This window comes from Octopus bimaculoides, chromosome 20 (assembly GCF_046866305.1).
Source record: "Octopus bimaculoides isolate indiv1 chromosome 20, ASM4686630v1, whole genome shotgun sequence".
NCBI classification, from domain to species: domain Eukaryota; kingdom Metazoa; phylum Mollusca; class Cephalopoda; order Octopoda; family Octopodidae; genus Octopus; species Octopus bimaculoides.
In genome coordinates this window covers 45,460,432-45,482,831 of record NC_142947.1, presented here as the reverse complement: position 1 = coordinate 45,482,831, position 22,400 = coordinate 45,460,432, and the positions used below count along the sequence as shown (strand labels likewise).

Here is a 22,400-nt window from a genome sequence, read left to right as displayed (position 1 = left end):
ACATAATAATATATATATATTATAATTATATATATAGTCTAATTACGACCAGACACAGATGAACAAAGGAGTGAAGCAAGGTCGTATATATAAATATACATGTATATATGTGTGTATAAATGATAGGTAGGCAGGTAGATAGAAAGATAGGCGGGAGGGAGTATGTATAGCGAGAATGCTATATCTACATATGGAGAGATAGATACATACATCTACAGAGACATACGTAAATATATAAGATTGTAGTGGGAGTTACGAGAACGAAGCAGTTTCCACTGATAACGATCTATGTTAATGCGAGGAAACTGGAACAGATACTACTACTACTAATAATAGTAATAGCCATAGAAGAGAATGACTTCATTGCTATATCGAGACAATGGTGACTATAGATAATTTCCATCGTGGAAAATATAGTTAGTTTATAATGAGAAACTTATAATAAATAATGGTGAGATTAAATTACGTGGAATTTAAGCTTTGGCAATTTTCCCAGGAAATAAATGTTTCTTATTTCGCTCGATTCTAATTTGTTTGTTATTTTGTGGGTCGAATAGCTTGGGATTTTCGTTAATAAACACATGGAAAAACGTATTTCTGATGCCAGCGTTACAAGTAAAAAACAAGAATGGTTCAAAAGAAGAAAATACTGAAGAGAAAATACTTATTTTTTTCTATTTCTGAGGAAATTTAGGATTTGGAGATCGAAACTTTGATAACATTCAGCCATTTTCCATAAAGCTGCCTAGGGTTTATATACAACACGGAATGGTTTCGACGAAAAACGATACTTTCACAAATTCTAAACTTTCTATTGTAAGTGCTAATGCCTCCTTTATAAAGCTTTAAAGTTTAATTACATTATAACAACATCGTTAAAATAATTTTCTTTTAGGTTACTTCCATGAAAACGAACATTTGAAGAAGTTATATTTTCTACGGCTGATTTATTTTGCCGTGCGTTGTTTTTCAGCTGACTTCCTGTCCGAGTTTTATACCAACCGTTGTTGGCTTACCCGGCTGCTATTCGCCTATTTGCTCGGAATGTAGTTCATGTCAGGCAGCATTTTGGGCTGTGATGTTCCCCAATTTTTTTTTACCAATTACATTCATTTGAAAGACTTAGCTCAAGACTCGCATTCCAGTTTTAAGGATTCACGTGTAAAGTCTTTATTGTCAACATCAAGCAGAGAAGAGTAAGAAGGAAGAAAGTCATGTCTGATTGCAACTATAGTGATATGTCGAAAGGACAAGCGAGTAGTGGAGCAGCAATGAAGATTTGCTTCAGAATCGATTCAGGACGGGATTTTACTCTCGATTTTCAACCTCACCAGACGCTCTGTGACATCCTTAGTCGAACTATCTACGATAGCAAGAACTTTTGTGTGACCCACAACGGTAAAATCCTCTTATGGTATTTCCCTCTCTCCGAACAGAACATAAAGCCCACAAACAACTACATCGAATGTAAAATACATGCTAAGACTACGAAAACGCGGAAGGTCTGCGACCGAACTGACCTCAGTAACTTCGAAAGCTTGTATGACAGCGATCCGGATGTTTTTCTCAATTCTTCAAACGGATGTTTAGACTGTAACACCACTTCCGAGATTTTTTGTGATGGCAACTATAGCTATGGCTGCTATTCTGATCATCAGATCGGTAACTGCCGGATCGATAGACAATCTCGATCGTTTTCAGTTGACGACGAGAAAAGAAGCGAAAAAAAAATCCGAAAGAGAGAATATCAGAGGAAACGTTACGCTAATATGTCACTGGAAGACAAACAGATGCGGCTGGAGCAGATGAAAGCTTACGAACGGGCTAAACGTGCCCGAGAAACTTTAGCGGAGAGGGAAGCTAGGTTGATGCGGTTAAGGATAAATCAACATCGACGGATTGATATCGAAAGTGAGCCTGATCGATCGAGGCGCTTGCAGAGACTTCAAAAAAACCAACGGAATCGAATGCAGACCGAAGACGCAGATGGTAGACACAAAAGACTGATACGTATGAAAGAAAATGCGCGAATGCGCGTCGAAAGGAGAAAAGCTATAGCACAGATATTGGGATCTTCTTGTAAGAGGGGGCGGAAAAAGACCTCAACTGCTGAATTACTGATGAGACAAGCCGGCGACAACCTGTCTTTCATGAGAATGAACTCAAAGAATATATCAGGTCGTAATCAAGGATTTCCATCCATGGAGCAACAAGGCCAGAAAGACCCAAATGATAGACAAGATGATTTCAGCTATTTAAGTCAAAATGATAAAAATGTTTGTAATACCCAGGATGGATCAGGGTTCACCAACCAATGTGACAAGAACAACAGGCAAGGAGATTTGTCTTATCTAGATTCAAGTCAGAAAAATTCCAATGGAGAATACTCTTACATGAAAGAGAACAACAGTCAGTGCCAGAATAGGAACCAGCAAGGTGGACACAAACCTGGGATGGAGCGCGGATCGGCTGGTGGGGCTGTTTTACCTTGTATGGACTCAACTATGGAAAAGGATGGCCTCAACAAACAGGGTATGGCAGATAAAGCAGATACTTCTGGAATATTTTCTCACTTGCATTCTAACCAAAATAAAGACATGACTGATAAAGAAATGGGCTTTGATTGCCTGACATCACCCCAAAGTAATATCAGTGAAGAGAATGGTAAAACTGGAACGAATGAAAGAGATGGTGGATTTTCTTATATTAGTGCAGCTCAAGGTTTGGGCCTCTCTGATAGAGATGGGGCTTTTCCTTATCTCAAGCCTAACTATAAGCCAACCCAAGTTGACTGTGTACGAACTGAGATAATGACTCCTCGAAGTGAAGATCTGTTAAACCTGGATGCCATTCAAAGTTCACTTGATCCATCGAGCAAAGGAACGGCGGCGAAAGCTGGTCAGAGCGACCAAAGTAACAATTTGACATTACTGGACATTGGTGGTCAACAGAAGACTGGTAATTCATCCTGTTCATTTACACCGAAAGCAATGAAGCGCAAGAAGAAAAAATCCACATTCAGTCCGGGCGAAACAGGAGCTGACTTTGGGCAATTAGAAGATGTAGGGACCCTAGAGAGGAAGCTTGAATACATGTTGGGGTCTTCATTTTCGCCACTCATTAGTCAAGGTGAGTAATTCAAATTGTAATGATAGGATAATGTTTACAGCTCATTATGTTAATGCTTATATAGTATGTATGTATGTACATGTATATATATATATATATTGCTATACATATAATGTACATCTGTGTTCATGTGTATAAACATATATATGTCTATGCATATATACATATGTGTGTATATAAATATACAAATATATGCATATGTATATATACAAATATATATATATACACACACCAACATATATGTAGAGTAACCCATCTGATTAATGTAAAATTGCTTTTATAATAACTGAGCGTAAAAACAAACATTAACATTATAAGTGTGGCTGTGTGGTAAAAAGCTTGCTTCCCAACCACATGGTTCCAGGTTCAGTCCCCGGGCTGTCCAAAGTCTTGTGATTGGATTTGGTAGATGGAAACTGAAAACCCATCATATGTATATGTTTGTGTGTCTTGACAACCGATGTTAATGTGTTTACGACCCTGTAACTAAGCGGTTCGGCAAAAAAGACTAAAAGAGTAAGTATTAGGATTGCAAAGAATAAGTCCTAGGGTCAATTTGTTCAACTAAAGGTGGTGCTCCAGCATGGCCGCAGTTAAGTGACTGAAACAAATAAAAGAAAAAATATATATATATGTATGTATACACACACGTATGTGTGTGTATATAGACATTCTCAAACGTATATTTTGTTGGTTCATTTTATGTCTGTTTTTCATGCCAGCATGAGTTTGATGAATATATTATTGTGGCAAGTTTTTGACAGCTGAATGCCCATCCTGTTGCTAACCCTCACCAGTGTTTTACAAATGCTAGACATCTTATTTCCACACATCTTCAAGATTACAAAGTTAGCAGGTGATCCATTGATATGGGGAAATGACAATAACATCACTGCGTGTTGCTGAGCAAATTTGAGAGCGGTGCAAATTTAAACAAGCACACAGACATATTTCTAAACATAGGTGCAGGTGTGGTAGGTTGCTTGCCTCCCATGGTTCTGGGTTCAGTCCCTCAGTGTGGCACCTTCAGCAAGTGTCTTCTACTATAGCCCCGAGCTGACCAAAGCCTTGTGAGTTGATTTGGTAAATGGAAACTGAAAGAAGCCCATTGTATGTATGTATATGTTTGTGTGTCTGTGTTTGTCTCCCACCATCGCTTGACAACCGATGTTGGTGTGTTTACGTCCCCGTAACTTAGCAGTTCGGCAAAAGCGATCGACATAATAAGTTTTAGGCTTACGAAGAATAAGTCCTGGGGTTGATTTATTTGACTAAATACGATGCTCCAGCATGGCCACAGTCAAATGACTGAAACAAGTAAAAGAATAAAAAGACAAAATACCTAGGCCTACCTTAGGTGCCACTCAGTGGGATTGAACCTACAACCACACAATTGGGAAGCAAACACCTTAATCACATAGCCACACACCTTTAAACTGTATGTGTGCATCATCATTATTGTAATGTTCACTTTTCCATGCTTGCATGGGTTGGCTTGAATTTGTTGAGGCAGCTGGATGACCTTTCTGTCCCCAACTGTACATGTTTCCAAGTAAGGTAATATTCCCCCATGGCCAGACATATTTTCCATAGAAGATTGGAGGCTAAAAAGAAAAGTAAGTACTAGGATCAACTCGTTTGCCAAAAATTCTCCGAGGCAATGCCCAGCATGGCCGCAGTCTAATGACTGAAACAAGTAAAAGATAGAAGATATATGCAAGCATTGGTTATCACTGATTCATTCAACACTGATCGGTGGTGAAACAGTATGCTCACTTGTGGATTGTGTTACGCTTATCATGGACTGAATTGTGATAACACAGGTTGGTGATCAGTCCAATGTTCTGTTTGTGCCACAAAAGCAATTCTCCAGTGACCACCCATGAGGTTCAGCTCTCCAAAATGCACTGACCATCACTTGTACTCACATGACCGGGTATGAGGCTGTGGATTTTTATTATATGGATTTATATACTCACACCCATCAACATGAGACCTGTGAACCGAGAAAATACCAAGGCGTCCTGATTCTAACCGAGGAATATATTTGATATGGGAGAAGGTAGAGATGATGAAAATAATTAGATGATGGTAGAAACTTTGCTGCTCTGAGCCACGAAGTTTGTGCTGGTGATTCTACCATTCATTTGTATGAAGGCACTTAATCCTAGCAAAAATACACAAACAAGTGTACAGGAAAATGTAGAGATGATCAATAAAAATATGTGAATTTATTATTCATTCCATTTACAAAACGCATGGAGATGATTCTTTTATCAGTGTTTTTGGAACCAAACTTCTGTGATAAATGAGGATGGATGCACTATCTTTTATTCGCAACTTCTGTCAGAAGATGTCACTATTTCTCAGTCTCAGGGTGGGATTTGAACTCACAAGACATAAAGCTGGAACTGCAATGACAAGGTATCCCATCTGATGCTCTGATAATTCTAACAGTCGATCACTCTCACCTGAGACTTGTTTTTTATCAACCCCAAAAGGATGAAAAGCAGATTTGAACTCAGAGCACAGAGTGGGAGCTGGAAGAAATACCACAAGGCATTCTACTCAACACTCTAATGACCTGTGCCAGTTCGAGGGAACAACGTTTAAACAAGCCATGTCTGGCTCAGATGTTTGTTCCATTTTATGATTAAATTGGCCAGATCTGGCCTCTCACACCTACCCCGCACTGTTACTTTAAATATAAACAGTTACATCATTGGAATCTCGAATTTATGAGATAGGGCCATGGTTAGTTTGAAACAATATGGATTAATAAAGTATTATAAAGGATTAATGTCCATGTTCCACAATGTTATAGGCTGGATGATCTGACAGGATTTGCTTGGGCCAAAGACTACATCAATGTCTGGTCTGCTTTGGCATGGTTTCTACAGCTGAATGCCCTTCCTAACATCAGCCACTTTACAGAGTGTACTGGGTGTTTTGTTTTATGTGCTGCAGGCACTAGTGAGGTAGTCGCACAACTTGCAAGGCTATACACCCTAAGAGTGGTGGCTTTATGTTAAGAGTTAAGGGGTTAAATTATGACAAAGGAATACTGCAAGTGATGGGAGTATGATGTACTGGACAGTACTTGTCCGACCCATGCAAGCATGGGGACAACAGACGTAAAGAGGATGATGATATGAATACCATCATCATCATTTATAACATCCACTTTTTCATGCTTGCAGACAGCATTCATTGGGGCAGATTTTTATATATCTGTAAGTATGTACGTGTATCATCATCATCATCATTTAACTTCTGCTTTCCATGCTGGCATGGGTTGGATGGTTTCAGGAGCTGGCCAGCAAGAGAGCTGCACCAGGCTCCAATTGTGCTTCAGCAGGGTTTCTATGACTGGATGCCCTTCCTAATTTCAACCACTTTACAGAGTGTACTTGGTGCTTTTTATATGGCACCATCTCTCTCTCTCTCCTTATATATATGTATGTATGTATATATATCATTTATGCCTGCATGGAAGGCAGATGTTAAATGATGATGATGATTATGCATCTCCACAAACTGTGGAGATTCATGCACAAAATCGTACCCATAATGGACAGTTGCAGGATGGGTCGAAACAATTGTCGTACTGAATAAAGTCTAATACCAAATCTATCCTCTGTTTCCTTCATCGATTATTATTACCTCAACCAACACTGCAGAATTCCTGATGTAAATCCAGCAGAAAAATATACTCCAACCATGGATGACACCAGGTAGCCCCATACTGTGAAAGTGCTTTACTCAACATTAATTCACTTATACCCATTAGTCCCCAAAATTACATATATATTGTGTGTGTATGTGTGCATCCGTTTGTTTGCATATATGTGTGTGTGTGCACTTTCATGACGTGAGCAGTCTTTTTGCTTTTGATGTGTGAAATTAAAGATCCTTTATTTGGAAAATAGATTAAAGTCATTAAATCAATCATCTTTATTATTACAGCCTGCACACCTACATTATGTGTTCAGGTGTATTTTAACACGAATATATTTACTGGGTGTATGTATTGGAATGTTATAGGGCATATGCAGTCCTAAATAAGTGGTTATGTTTTGCATTATAGAAGCATATTAACAACACACACACACACATATAGATTAGCTATAGGATTCAATAGAATCCAGGTACATCAAGATGTAGGACGCCACAAATGGCTAGGTGCAATACCATCAGGTTCACAGTGAGGTAAAAACAAGCATGAAGGTATCAGGTGTTTGTGGGATATTGTGGATATGTAAATACCAAATCCAGTTTAAGCTGTAGATCTTTTCTACTCTAGGCACAAGGCCCGAAATTTTTGGGAAGGGGACCAGCCGATTAGATTGATCCAGTACGCAACTGGTACTTAATTTATTGACCCTGAAAGGATGAAAGCTAACGTCAACCTCTGAGGAATTTGAACTCAGAACCTAAAGACAGACAAAATACCGCTAAGCATTTCGCCCGGTGTGCTAACGTTTCTGCTAGCTCGCTGCCTTATTTAAGCTGTAGATCTGACTTTGGACTAGTTCTAGGTGCAACATAGGCACAAAAAAAAAAGGAGCATAAATAGGTTTAAAAATTTCCAACAGCTGTTTCAGTAGAATTTTATAGATGTATTCATAGATTATGTCATAACGTATAATCTACCATCTTCAGATAAAGTTATAAACAAGTGAGATAATATCTTGATGATGATGATGAATCTATCCAACACAGATTGGATTTGCCTTCATGGTATTATCTCACCTGTTTAAGATTTTACCAAAAATTCTATCTAAACAGCTGTCGTAAATTTTAAAACACACTTGTGTTTATATATATATGTATATATATCATCATCATCATCATCGTCATTTAACATCCATTGTCCATGTTGGCGTGGGTTGGACAGTTTGATCAGGGCTGGTAAGCTGGAAGGCTGCACCAAACTCCTGATTTGGCATGGTTTCTATGGCTGGATGCCCTTCCTAACGCCAACCACTCTGAGAGTGTAATGAGTGCTTATACGTGCCACTGGCATGGGTGCCATTTGCATGACACCAGTATCTGCCAAGGTCTCGGTCATTTTTTATTGCTTCTGTGAGGCCCGACACTCGAAAGGAGCTTTTCATGTGCCACTGGCATCGGCCACTTTGACACTGTGAGGCTCAATGCTCGAAAGGTGCCTTTTACGTGACACCACATAACCGACATGTAAAAAGCGCACATGTGCACATACATGCATTTGCGCATACTCTTACATGATGGTTGTAAATGAGCATCACCATCATACATGCGAGGTTGTTTGTTTGCAGTTTCTCATGAAAATATTACCTTGCTTGGGAAACAGGTGAGGGTTGGTGACAGGAAGGGCATTCACCCTTAGAACATCTGCCTCAGTAAATTCCATCTGACCTGTGCAAGCATGGAAAAGTGGACATTCAACAATGGTGAGGATTATTATTATTATTAAGGTGTGGCTGTGTGGTAAAAAGTGTGCTTCCCAATGACTTGGTTCCAGGTTCAGCCCTGCTACGTGGAATTTTGGGCTGACCAAAGCCTTGTGAGTAGATTTGGTCGACGGAAACTGAGTGGATTTGGTAGATGGAAACTGAAAGAAGCCTATTCATATATATATATATATATATATATAACCTTGTGTTTGTCCCTAGCCACTGTTTGACAACAATTGGTGTTGGTTTGCTTACATCCCCATAACTTAGCAGTTCTGCGAAAGAGACCAATAGATTAAGTACTGGCTTGAAAATAAAATCAATACTGGGATTGATTTGTTTAATTTAAACCTTCTGAGTGGTGCCCCAGCATGGCCGCAATCTAACGACTGAAACAAGTAAAAAAAATACACACACACACATACACATACACGCTGTTTTCCAGAATTTGGGGTTGATTTTGTAATCTGTGTAAATTCAAGGACCCTGATTTTTGAAATCTTTGTTAATTTTGAGCGTACACTGGTGGTATATTAAACATTTAGGATCGTTATATCAGTACCCGCTTTTTTTTTTTTTTATTCCACAAAGAAGCCTTACAAGAAATCCAAACTGGGTAGGGGTGTGTGGGAGTGGGGTGGGTGATTTCTTTCTAGAACCTTCCATTAACTCAGACACTCTGATTCACTATATTTTTCACTGGGCTCAGATCTGTTTTATTTTTTTTGTTATTTTTTTCCCTTCTTTATCTTGACAAATCACTTTTTTTTTTTTGCTGGTGGAAGCTGGCACCCAATTTTCCTTCTCCATGTAAACACACACACACACACACATTCATCTACACACACACACACATTCATTTACAAACACACACATATACACACATATTTTTATTTACGCATGCAGACACACATATATATATGTACATACATACATATATATATATATATATACTCACGCATACACACACACACACACACACACGCTCATCTACACACATTTGCATTCATATACATATTGATGTATTTCCATACATACTTCTCTTACCAGTCTCCTTTCTGTCTGTCTGTCTCTCTCTCTCTCTCTCACTCTCTCTCCCCCACTCTTTCTCTATCTCTTTCTCCATCTACCCCTTTTCTTTCTCTCTCTCTCCTGCCTGTATTTTCAATCCACCGGCTTCTTATCTTGCAGAGGTGATAATATCTTGTGTATGTTTAGGTGTGTGTGTGTGTGTGCATGTATCTACATGTTTGGCTGTCTGTGTGTGTATGCCTGCTTGTGTGTGTGTGTGTGTGTGTGTGATATCTGAATTGGGATGTAGTTGTGTATATTGGAGTGGTGATGGCGTGGAGTGACTGATCTGTTGCTAAGCAACATAGATATTAACTGCCACTGCATCCTGATTGCTTCCTCTCCCTCCCCCTCCTTCTGCACGCTTCCTCTCCTTCCCATCTGCCCAGAGATTCTTTTTGCAATAAATAAATAAATAAATAAATAAAACAGGGGTGGGTGGAACAACAGTAACCTTTCCCAGCCTCCCTAACACTACCGTCACCGACACCACCATCACAGCACTACTACAACCACTACTACACTAAAGCCAACATCACTACCACAGTTCTACTGCAGCCATTACCATCACACCCTATAACTATTATTATTATTATTTAAGGTGGTAAGCTGGCAGAATCCTTAGCACGCTGAGCAAAATGCTTGTCCGTTTTCATGTTCTGAGCTCAAATTCCACTGAGGTCGACTTTCCCTTTCATCCTTTCGGGGTTGATAAATTTAGTACCAGTGAAACACTGGGGCCGGTGTAATCAACTAGTCTCCTTACCCCAAATTTCAGGCCTTCTACTTTCAGTTGAAAGGATTATTATTATTATTATTATTAAGGTAGTGTGCCGGTTGAATGGTTGAACCATTAGAATGCTGGTCAAAATGCTTAACAGTATTTCTTTTGGCATTAAGTTCTGAGGTCAAGTTTTGCCTTTCATCCTTTAGGGATCTTGAGTACCAGTCATGTACTAGGGTTGATGTAATCAACCTGCCCTTTCACATCAGAACTGCTAGCCTTGGGTTAAAATTAGTAAGAATTGTTTTCTGTCGTTCTTTTTATTCTTCTAACATATTTTCTTAATGTTTGTTTCTGTTGTGTCATTTGTTTTGTAGATTACTATGACAACGCTACAGCTGAGATGATGACGCCAAAAGACAGAAAATTACTAAAAATGAGATTGAAGCAACGAAGGCGTCTTCATACAGAGACCGATACACAGCGCACAAAGCGACTGCTGCGCATGAAACGGTATCAGCACCAGCGCATGGCAACCGAGCCCCCCGAGCATCGACAGAAAAGGCTGGTACGCATGCGAGAAAACGCGAGGCGACGCGAAGAGAGGAAAAAAGCCATAGCACAACTGTTGGGAAACTCTCAGAAAGGGAAAAAAAAGTCGCAGGCGATTTCGATTCTGATGCGACGGATGAAAGATAACGAGAATATATTTCAATACCAGTCGATGCTTAACCGGGACGGTGGTAGTTTCCCGATGAAATTAAGCTCCAAGAACATGGATAAAGATTGCGGCTACATGTGTCAGAATGACAAAAGTTGTAGCAGCATGCAAGACAGCCCCTGTTGCTCGGCCCCGTGTGGGAAGTCGTGTCGTCAAGAGAATTTATGTTGCAACGGAGATTTTCCTTGCATGAAAGAGAACGGTAGACAATGCCAGAGCAGAAGCCACTCGAACGGAACTTCGACTGGCTCTTACTCTTGTATGGAACCACTCAATACCAATAAAGATGTGATGGACAGGGGTTCAACCGGAGAAGTTGTCTTCCCGTCTTTCAACCAGATTCAGAACCGTGTGACCACAAACGGAGATGGAAACAGTTTTGGCTGCTACTCTTCAGATCAAAACAAATCCATGTCCAACAGTATGTCCGATTATTCTTACATGAACAGTTGTAATATGGGGAAAGATGGCTGCTATGCTAACATGAAATGCTCGCAAGACTGCAAAAAGCGGAAAAAAGGATGCGATTGTCTTTCCGCACCACCAATATCTTCTATTGATGAAGGTAAGTAGTATAAAGATATCAAGAATTTATTGTAGTTCTTCCACTGTGTAATGATGTTTCTCTCTTGGTAGATGGAAACTGAAAGAAGCCCATCCTGTATATGTGTGTGTGTTGGTGTGCATATGTTTGTGTTGACTTCATGTGGTAGTTGTAAGAGGATTGTCAGTGTCATGCAAGCAATATCATTCATTTCCAATATTCTACAAACAGGTGAGGGTTGGCAACAGGAAAGGGCACCTGGCTGTTGAAAATCTGCCTCAATAAACTCCGTCCAACCCGTGAGTAGAGAAAGGATGAGGAAAAATTGAGACAAATGCCCAAACAAAAATGTGCAATGAGAAGAGGAAGCACAAGAGGAACCATTTAAAGATAATGTGAGAGAGCAATGGAATGACTGAATGGAGAAAGATCTTTTACAAAAGGTGGAGCTAATCGTGCTGCCTCACTTGAAGTTCTCTGTGTTCTTTGTTATAAAGGCATTGGACAAAGTTAAAGTAGAAAAGAATCATTTTTAAAATGCGGTATCTCTAATGCCATGGATGGTACCAATGATGATATTCTGAACAATAGCGACGTCGAAGTCGATTCACCAGAACCAGACTGGAATCCTTACCATGATGCCATATGTGATGAATCTTGTGATATGCATGAGGGAACTTTTAGAAACAGATACTGATGATTATGAGGAATTTGATGGGTTTTAGGTAAATAAATTTGACAGGTTTGATGTTTTATTATTTAACTTAATAGGAAAGAAAAATATTACAATGTCTTATGTTTTGAATGCAACTACTGTAAAATAATTTTATGGAAAAAAAAAAGCTTGTGTGTCATCCGAATTGTATTATTTACCACCAAAATGATAATAGATATTTTTATGTAAAATATAAATATGTTATTCAAAATGTTATTACTACAGTTATACATCACCATTAAAATTTTTGAAAGGTTAGCAAAAGATAAAGGTAATTGTGAGCGTAACCATAACTCGATATTTACGTTTTCTCAGCTGAGTTCGCATAGATAAAAGTTGATTTCAATGCACATACATACCAGTTAACCAGTATGTAAGAGGGTGGTATGTGTGTATAAGTGAGAGGGGGGAGAATAAACATGATATATACGCACAGACATGTATCTACATATAGCTGTCTGTCTGTCTGTGGCTGTGTGGTAAGTAGCTTGCTTACCAACCACATGGTTCTGCGTGGCATCTGGGGCAAGTGTCTTCCACTATACATGTATACGTGAGATATGCGCACACATACATGAGAGAGAGAGAGAGAGAGAGTGTGTGAATAGAGGCAGAGAGAGGTTGAGAGACTGGAAAATCAATGCATATAGACTCCCTCCTACACACACACACACTTTAAATTATGTCTATATTGTAATTAAATGTTCATATATTTTATCTATTTGCAGATTGTTATGAATGTGCTAATAACATGATGTGTGGACCAAACTGTGACCAGGGGTCGAAATCTGATGGAAACCAGTTTAGTGGTGGCTGCATAAATCCTCGTGAGAAAAGACTGGAACAGATGCGACAGTACCAACGGCGCCGTTTAGAGAATGAGTCACCTGATGAACGTCAGAAACGGTTGGAACGCATGCGAATGAATTCCAAGATGCGTGTGGAGAGAAAGCGCCTTATGGTCCAAATGATGAAGACAGGACAGAAACCACGTGGTAAGGGGTCAACTTTGGCTGAACAGGATTCTCTGTTACGCTACACAGACACCTGCAGCCCAGATGGAAATGCAGACAGTTACTGTGTTGAGCAAATGAAAAATAAAGACGACCGTCTGCAGACCTCAAAACCGAATCCTAACGAGGAACAGTCTCCTGATTTTGCATACGTCGGCTCAAACCAAAAGGCAGTGACGAACAGGCAATCGGACTACCTTTACTCCAAGTCGAACATGTCATCAGAAAACCATGGCAAGACAATGTCGGATCGAGACAATGTGTTTATGAGCCGAAATCAAGTTAACAAAATAGTTCCTGAAAGGGGAAGTGTGTTCCCGTGTATGGATCAGATTGCTGACAAGAACGAACTGGACAGGGCTGGTTTAGGAGGACCAGTGTTTCCAGGTATGACGTTGATCCCTAACAAAGACACGCATGACAAGGGCCCGGTCTTCCCTTGCATGGATCAGGAACAAAACAAAAATCTCCCTGCCGACCGTGGAGTAACTGGTGCAGGGGGCGGTGCGGATGTCTCTGTGGCAACGGCAGCAGCAGCAACTGGTGGTGGTGGCGGTGGTGGAGCAACAACACCAGGGGGTGGCAGTGGAATGGCAGCTGGATCGTTCTGCTTGAATCCCTATCAGTCTGAAGTCACTTCAGCTGATAGGGCATCTATGTTTCCTTATGGCGTTCAGTCACAGAACAAAGACCCAAACGATAAGGCTGGTGGTGTGATCCATCCATTCTTCAACCAAAACCAAAGTCGCAACATCAATGACAGAGATATAAACTTCCCTTGTATAATCCCTGAGCAAAATCGAATGTCAAACTTCTCCTACATGAATCCATACGGGGTCCCTGGCGGTAATATTGACCGCGATGGAAACTGCTCTTATCTAAAATCGGTGCCAGATGTTAGGAAAAAAACTGACCATGGTCATCGGAAAAAAGAGGTTGAGTCTTCTAGTTCTGCATTTTCTTCTTCTGTTGTTAACTATGGAAAATCTGCTGATGCTGGAATGCAAATGTATTCTAAGCAGAGTTTGGGCTATATGTGTATTTCGTGTGAAAGACCATTGCCCAGAGACCAACTGAGTCGATTTTCACCATTTCCTGGTTCGCTGATCCCAGATCACGACCCCAATAAACTTGCTGATGAGCAGAAGCAGTGGATATGCAAGACCTGTGAAAAATTAAAAAGGAACTACCACTTATTTCCGAACCCCGTCAGTTAATTTTTTCTGTTGTTTCGCAACATGCATTTTCGAAACAACACTTAACTCCACTATCACTCCACTTTCACTTTCACTCTCACTTCATCTTACTACTTTACACTCAAAACTAACAAACGAACAAAAAAAACCCCAGAAAAACCAGGCAAAAGAAAGAACAAACTATCACATATAAATGCAAAATATATGTATTTATGAAAGCCAGCAGGTTTCTATCAGGCATATGTCCACCTCCAGAATTGTTTTTCTCCCTTGAAATATATCTCTACTCTTTGACACTGAAAAAAAAACAAAACTTCTCTTTCTCTTCATCGGAAAACATGACCCTCACTCACTCCTCCCTCTCCTTTCTCTCTCTCTCCTTTCTCTCTCTCTCCTTTCTCTCTCTCTCCTTTCTCTCTCTCTCTCATTCTGTGTCCTTCCACTCAAGACAGTGCTGTCTCCCTCAGAAGCAGCACTCCCATGATCAAAATCTACACCACAACCTTGTCTCTGCTTTCATCCTAAGACGAGCATCCAGCTTTGTCATTGCTCTTAAATCTAGACTCAGATCTTACACTTTAACCTTCTGTCTTGACCTCAACATCTGACCCTGAACCTATGTCCTCATTTCACCATCTGACCCTAACCCTGTGCCCTAACCTTACCACCAGATCATAGCCCTATACAGTGACTGTCCCATCTAATACCAAAAACCAGTATTATGAATGCCTTGTTTGTTTCCACCCTTTCACTACGATTTCCTTCCCCGTCTTTGGATTGTGACCTCACTGATGCTAACCCTGTCATCTCACCCTGCAAACAAATTTAATATTCTTTCCCATCATTTGTCTTTTGTAAGTAATATTTTCTAACCCCCACCCCTTTTTTTTTTTATTATTATACTTGGCCCCCTTCAGATAAAGCTTGGCTGGGAAGAAAAGGTACAAGATTGGCACCCCCAATAAATACAACACTTTATTTGTTCTGTCAGGTCTTCAGGTTCCTGTCCTGCTGCAGAAATTAAGTCACAATACCAACCTTCGGCAAGACACTTCATTTTTTGTTTTTTTAACTTCCTGGAGAAGGAACAACTTATTTTGTCCAATTTCACACTTGGTGGTTTTGCAGTTTGATAAGGAATCACTATTTTGGAACTAGCATGCAGTAAACAGCACCAAGAATACTAAGTTATACTCTGGTGAAGCTCAAATTGGAAACCAAATTTGCGACTAGGGTTTTGGCGGCATCTTGCTGAGTGTTCTTCATTCATACCACTTCTTGAGGAAGTCAAAGCTTGATAGAATTTAACCATTTATTTCACTACTAATTAATGTGAGGCCTTGAGTTTGTTTGTAAATGATCATTATTACTAATTGATGTGAAACATAACGAACAGCAACAACCAGAAGAACAATCTGTAAATGATAATTACAGAGGCCGATTAACTTTCTTTCTGTTCACATTGTCATCTTTCATTTCATACATTTTAAATAATTTTTTTTCTTTTTTTTTGGAAACCAAGGTGTTATTTTTGGGTTTTTCTTTCAACCCCCCCCCCTTATCATACCTTTCCTTTCATGTTGTCCCTTCTTGTCTTTGAAGCCAATCAATTCCAAAGTTTTTTTTTTTTTTTCATAGCAATCGATTAATTACTTTAAATTGCAAAAAAATAGCGAAACAAACATAATTATTTCTGGAATTCCTGTTTAATTCCTGTTTAAATATCATTTTCTTTTTTATTTCGTTTTTCGATTGTTTTTTTGTTTTTTTCCTGTTTCGATATCTGTAGAAATGCTTTGGTGTGTGGTGACAAAAAATGCGAAAAAAAGACAAAAAAAAAAATGGCAAAAGCATTAGAAACCGAAATGTTTGTGAAGAATTATTTTTGTAACAAAACCACAAATGTCTGTCAGCGAATATAATAAGGATCTTCATTTAATTATTTTTCATTTCATTTCTGTTGATTTGTCAATAGTTCTTCCTGTTTATGTATAAATGTATCTTTTTATGTGTATGTGTGTGTGTGTGTGTATGTGAGTATTGCTTTGCTTCAGTGATAACAATTTTCATCATCATCATCATCATCATCATGATGAAAGTGGTGAGCTGGCAGAGTCGTTAGCACGCCGAAACAAAATGCTTAGTGGCATTGCATTCGTCTTTACGTTCCGAGTTCAAATTCTGCCGAGGCCAACATTGCCCTTCATCTTGCTTTTGGGGGGGGGGGGGATAATACATTAAGTACCAGTCAAGCACCGGGGTCGATGTAATCGACTAGCCTCCCCCCCACCAAATTTCAGGTCTTGTACCTCTAATAGAAAGGATTAATAGGGAGCTGGCAAAATTGTAAGCATCCCAGGCAAAATGTTTCTCAGCATTTCATCTGTCCTTACGTTCTAAGTTCAATTTCTGCTGAGGTCGACTTTACCTTTCAGGGTCGATAAATTAAGAACCAGTGAAATACTGGGGTCAGTGTGATCGACTGGTCCCCGCCCTCCAAATTCCAGGCCTTGTGCCTTTAGTAGAAAGGATCATTATTATTATTATTACGATTACCATTAATGTGATGTGTGTTGACACAATCTTTTGCAACATTTCTTTTGGCCCTTTACATTCAGAGCTCCAATTCCACTGAGGTCCACTTTGCCTTTCATCCACCTGAGATTAATAAAATAACGTACCAGTTGAGTACTGGGGGTTGAAACGATCGGCCAACACCTCCTCCTCCTCCTCTTGTTCCTGTAATGGAAAAGACTTATCCCCCCCCCCCCGTTCTTATCAAATCAGCTGACAAACTGGCAGAACCATTGGGGGAGTTGGAAAAACTGCTTTGAATGGCTTCCTCCAGCTCTTCGTATTCTGAGTTCAAATCCTGCCAAGGTCAAATTTGCCTTTCATCCTTTTAGGGTTGATAAAATAAAGTACCAGTTGAATAATGGGGTCAATGCTATCAACTGACCCACTCCTATCACATTTAGAGACCACCATCATCATCATCATTATAGTAGAAAGGATTATTATTATTATTATTATTAAGCCGGTGAGCTGGCATTTCGTCTGTCTTTATGTTCTGAGTTCAAATTCTGCCGAGGTCAACTTTGCCTTTCATCCTTTCGGGGTTGATAAATTAAGTACCAGTTGAACACTGGAGTTGATGTTATCACCCCCACCCCCCACCCCCGAAATTACTGGCCTTGTGCCAAAATTTGAAGCCATTATTATTATTATTATTATGGAGTGTGGTGGCTTGGTAGAATTGTTTGAGCATGAGAGAGAAATGTTTTGTTTGTTCTGGCAGTTTAGGTTCTGAGTTCAAACCCCACAATAATCATCTTTCTCTTTTCATCCTTCTGGGATCGATACAATGAAGTACTTGTTAAATATTGGAGTTGATGTAATCAATTAAATCTCCAGCCTTCGAAATTACTGAAACCTCTGTTCTGAAGAGTGGTGGGTTGGCAGAACCGTTAGATCATCAGAAAACATGCCTTGTGGTATGCATTCTGGCTCTCTATGATCTGAGTTCAAATCCTGTTGAAACCAGCTTTGCTTTTCTCCCCTCCATGGTATCTTCTAAAAATTACTGGCTTTGTGCCAAAATTAGAATTATTATTAAGGCTGAGCTGGTGGAATTGGTAGCGTGGCAAATAAAAATGCTTAACATTTCCTTCAGCTCTATGCTCTGGGTTCAAATTTCACTGAGGTCGATTTTGCCTTTTATCCTTTCAAGGTCAATAAAAGAATTAGCAGTCGAACCCCGGGGGTCAGTGTAATCAACCAATTCCACTCCTTTAACGTTGCTGGCCTTGTGCCAAAATTGGAAGCTATTATCGGTATTTTCAAGGCAGTGAGCTGTCAGAACTGTTTGAGCAGAAGACAAGAAATGTTTTGCAGTATTTCCTCCAGCTCTTTACATTCTGGGTTCAAATCCTGCTCTGGTTGCTTTTGCTTTCTGCCCCTCTGAGGTTGATGGAATAAAGCACCAGTCACATAGTGAGGTCGATGTAATTGATTCAACCTGATTCTGGGGTTTCTGGCCCTGTGTCCTTTGCCTAGAAACCTTTATTCTATTACAACAAGTGTGGTGGAAAGTATAAAGAATAGACCCCCCCCCAACACACACACATCTTATTGAGAATCACTCAAGCAATTTGGGGTCATATTCCCCCGCCCCCCCCTTTTCCTTCCTGAATTAAAATCTCATCAGAGTCAGCTTGGTGTTGCCTGTAATTTTCCAAGGCGGGGGTTAGTGGTGAGGGGTGGACTCAATGAAATAATTTACTGATGGGGTTTGATTTTAATGACTTCACCCTACCCCCTCCCTGAAAATGCCTGCCTACACCCCCACCTCTTCCTGTGCCAGTAATCATTTCTCATCATTTACAACAAGGGTGGTGGACAAGTGTATTTAGTCACATCCCTTTAGGCTCTGAGTTCAAATTCCACCGTGGCTAGCTTTGAACTTTCATGGCTCTGGGACCCAATAAAACGCATACCCCTCCCCTCCTCCCTCTGCCAATCAAGTGCTTGATTTTATCGAATTAATCAAGCTCTGCAGCAATTAATTATAGTAAAGGAATAATCCAACACTGCCCACCACCACTGATAACCCTCACCTACACTGCCACCACCACTGACAATTGTGGTTTAACCCTTTGGCATTTAAACCAGCCATGTCCAGCCCAAACTAGTCAGATCTGGCCTCTCACACCTACCCTACAATGTCATTCTAAAAATAAACAATCACATCATTGAAATCTGAAAGCCATGAGATAATCCAGGATTATTTCAAAACAATGTGAAGGACTAAATATCACATTTGTTACAAAGTAATCTGAATGCTAAAGGATTAAGTCCAGTAACGTATTTAATGAGGAGGGAGCCTCTCTATGGTTGCTAAACCTGCTGGAAATAGCAGTCAAATCTACCTCAAATCACACCCTCTTTGAATGTCATTGAATAATGTGGCCCTGAGTTCCATGTATATAAAAAAAATAGAATAAAATAAGATGGTAACGGCTGGTTGGATTAACTTTGATCATGTGTCTGTCCAGTTTGGGTTGACCTTGGGCTAAACAACACCAGCAACACTGAAAATAACAGCTGAATGTCCCTCATGTTGCACCTTATTGTCTTAAACAAAATCTTAGAGTAGTTTGTGTTAGACTGGGTCTGAAAAGTTTCAAGCGGGATGGTCATAGTTGGAATGCCTTCGATCAAAGCTTTGATTGATCAGAGTTGATCTGAGGCTAAACAATAATAAAGTTGGTGTCACAAATATAAGATGTTGAAATTTGCAAACCTGCCCAACCTTAAAACGGAATTTTTATCGTAGAACTAGGGTTAATCCCAGGCAGGTTGGTACGAAGGGGATTAATGTATTACAGACCAGTCCTAGGATAATAGCACACAATACTTGAAGATTATTGTTTCATACATTCTGACTTTAAATTCTGCCAGGTTAGATTTCCGCGTTTGCCTCCTCTGGAGTCAGTTGAATCAGCTGTGACCATCTCTCAATAAAGTTGTGGTCAGCTACCAGTGTCAGCCATTATTTGTATTGTTTTGTGTATAATATTTGCTATGAGAAACAGAAAATTTGTCTCATTATTTATCTCTTTATTATATATGTGTGTGTGTGTGTGTTTGTAATGTGTAGGTATATATGCATGTGTGCGTTTATATTTATGTGTATATATGTGTATGTATATATATATATATGTATGTATATATATATATTCGTTTGTTCATTTAATGTTTGTTTTGCTATGCTAGCATGGGATGGAAGAGGATTTGTCTTGGGTAGGATTTTCCAACCAGATACACTTCCTGTCACCAACCCTTAGCTATTTTTCAAAGCATGATACATACACATGTGCACACACACACACACACACGCAAACACACACACACACGCAAACACACACACACACAGGTATGTATATGTATCTATTATAGTGTGAGAGATCACATACATTGTGAAAACTCTGAACAGAATTAATAAAAAAGGGTTTCAATAGGGCAGTAAAAAAATATTTACACACACTGACACACACACACACACACACGCAAATGCATATACATGTGAATGAGTGGAGTTTTGTTTGTGCGGAGGGGTCAAGAGAAAGAAAGAGAGGCAGTAGGTCAAACCTTCTCGGTTGATTCTGATGGAACCTTTCCTCATGTCAACAAACACATCATATATAGTTCCATGCTCTACTCAAAGCACCACCCCCTTACATTATACCCCACAGTAAAACTCCTATTCATGGTTCTTCATTAGGGCCCAAAAGTCACATCATGCTTCAAGGTAGTTTACTTCAGATATGCTTGAGACAAACCCGATATGAATAATAGGAGCAAAGATAACATGATATGCAACAAGTGCACCCTTTAGCATTTAAACCGGTCATATCCAGCCCAAATATGGCCAAACTAGCCAGAGCTGGTCTCACACTTCTATCCTACAAAGTCATTCTAAAATTATACAATCATATCATCAAAATTTCAAGGCTTGAGATAAAGTATGAATAATTCAAAACAACGTGAATAAATAAGCATTGAATTTGATAGGATAATTTGAATGCTGACGAGTTAAATGTCACAGGTGCTGTTGTTTACCTCCTCTCTCTTTTGTTTGGTAATATCATGAAGTGTTTTGGTGCACATCGTCGACCTGATGACTGATGATTGATTTTATAGAAGATAAATACAGTTGTAAAATGTAACAAAGGTTGAGGGAATGGTAGACATGTTTGTTTATACTTGAAATGGTTGGTGTTGCTTCATTCCTGATGTAATTGTACGTGTTCATTGTGTGTGTATATAGATATAGATACATGTATGTGTGTGTTTGTGTATATACATATATGTTTATATACATGGAAATATATATATATATATATATGTGTCTATATACATTTATATATATATATGTTTATGTTCATGTGTGTATGTATATTAAGGGTAATATATATGTTTGTGTGTGTATATATATATATATATATATAAAACAAATAATAAATGAGTATATGCATATATACGTACATGTATGTACATACCTATAGCTACATGTATATATAGATGCATATCTGGGTACAGGACGTCACAAAAAAAAAACGTGGAGAAAATGATAAACAGAGTACAGAAAACACACAGGCCACATAGAGAACATTTATATATATATATACATACATACATATACATATATACATACATACATACATCTTTCAGTCTATAAATATACTGAATGATCTGGGAAATTTTTTTTTGAAGAAAAAAAAGTTAAAAATTTAAAATTAAAACATGATTAAAAAAGAAAAGAAATGATAAAAACAAGCACTTGTATTTAGGTGGGGTGGGGGTGGGGGAGAATCAAGCAGCATAAATAATGTGGCACCATGGTGGCACCATGGTGGTGATGTGGAGGAGCATGGGTTGGCTAAACATTTACATGTGAATGTTTCTTTGTTTAACAATGAATAAACCCCTTATATTACCATTGGTCAGCTGTGTCATTCCTTTTATACTGTTATTATTGTGTAGTATCGTACCTATTTGTTTTGTGTTCAGCCCTTGTGGCCAGTAAAGAAAAATTATTATTATTATTATTACTACTATAATTTAACACACTCACCGGTTAAATTTCCACTTATTTCTTTTTTATTTTTCTAAAATTTTCGTTGCATCTTGCAACCTTTTCAATAGTTTTGACTCTCAAAATAGAAATAAGTGGAAATTTTACCAGTGAGTGTGTTAAATTATAAGGCACCAAAAGAGAATGACTCTCCCCAGACACAACAAAATATGCTTCAACACACAAACTCACATAAAGAATCTGGCAAACCAA

General features: G+C 39.1%; 1 protein-coding gene across 1 annotated transcript; it reads left to right on the top strand.

Annotated features, from left to right (window-relative positions):
• The first annotated feature begins 994 nt into the window (after positions 1-994).
• On the top strand, positions 995-22,054 carry LOC106870383 (uncharacterized). The gene is made up of 3 exons (XM_014916427.3): positions 995-3,129; positions 10,740-11,648; positions 13,071-22,054. The coding sequence occupies exons 1-3, from the start codon at positions 1,215-1,217 to the stop codon at positions 14,570-14,572; spliced, it is 4,326 nt and encodes a 1,441-aa protein (XP_014771913.1). The 5' UTR covers positions 995-1,214; the 3' UTR covers positions 14,573-22,054.
• The last annotated feature ends 346 nt before the right edge of the window (positions 22,055-22,400 follow it).

Coding starts and splice junctions, on each gene's coding strand:
- LOC106870383 (XM_014916427.3), top strand. CDS start 1,215: ATGTCTGATTGCAACTATAGTGATATGTCGAAAGGACAAGCGAGTAGT. Junction 3,130..10,739: donor TTCGCCACTCATTAGTCAAG/GTGAGTAATTCA, acceptor TTTGTTTTGTAG/ATTACTATGACAACGCTACA. Junction 11,649..13,070: donor AATATCTTCTATTGATGAAG/GTAAGTAGTATA, acceptor ATCTATTTGCAG/ATTGTTATGAATGTGCTAAT.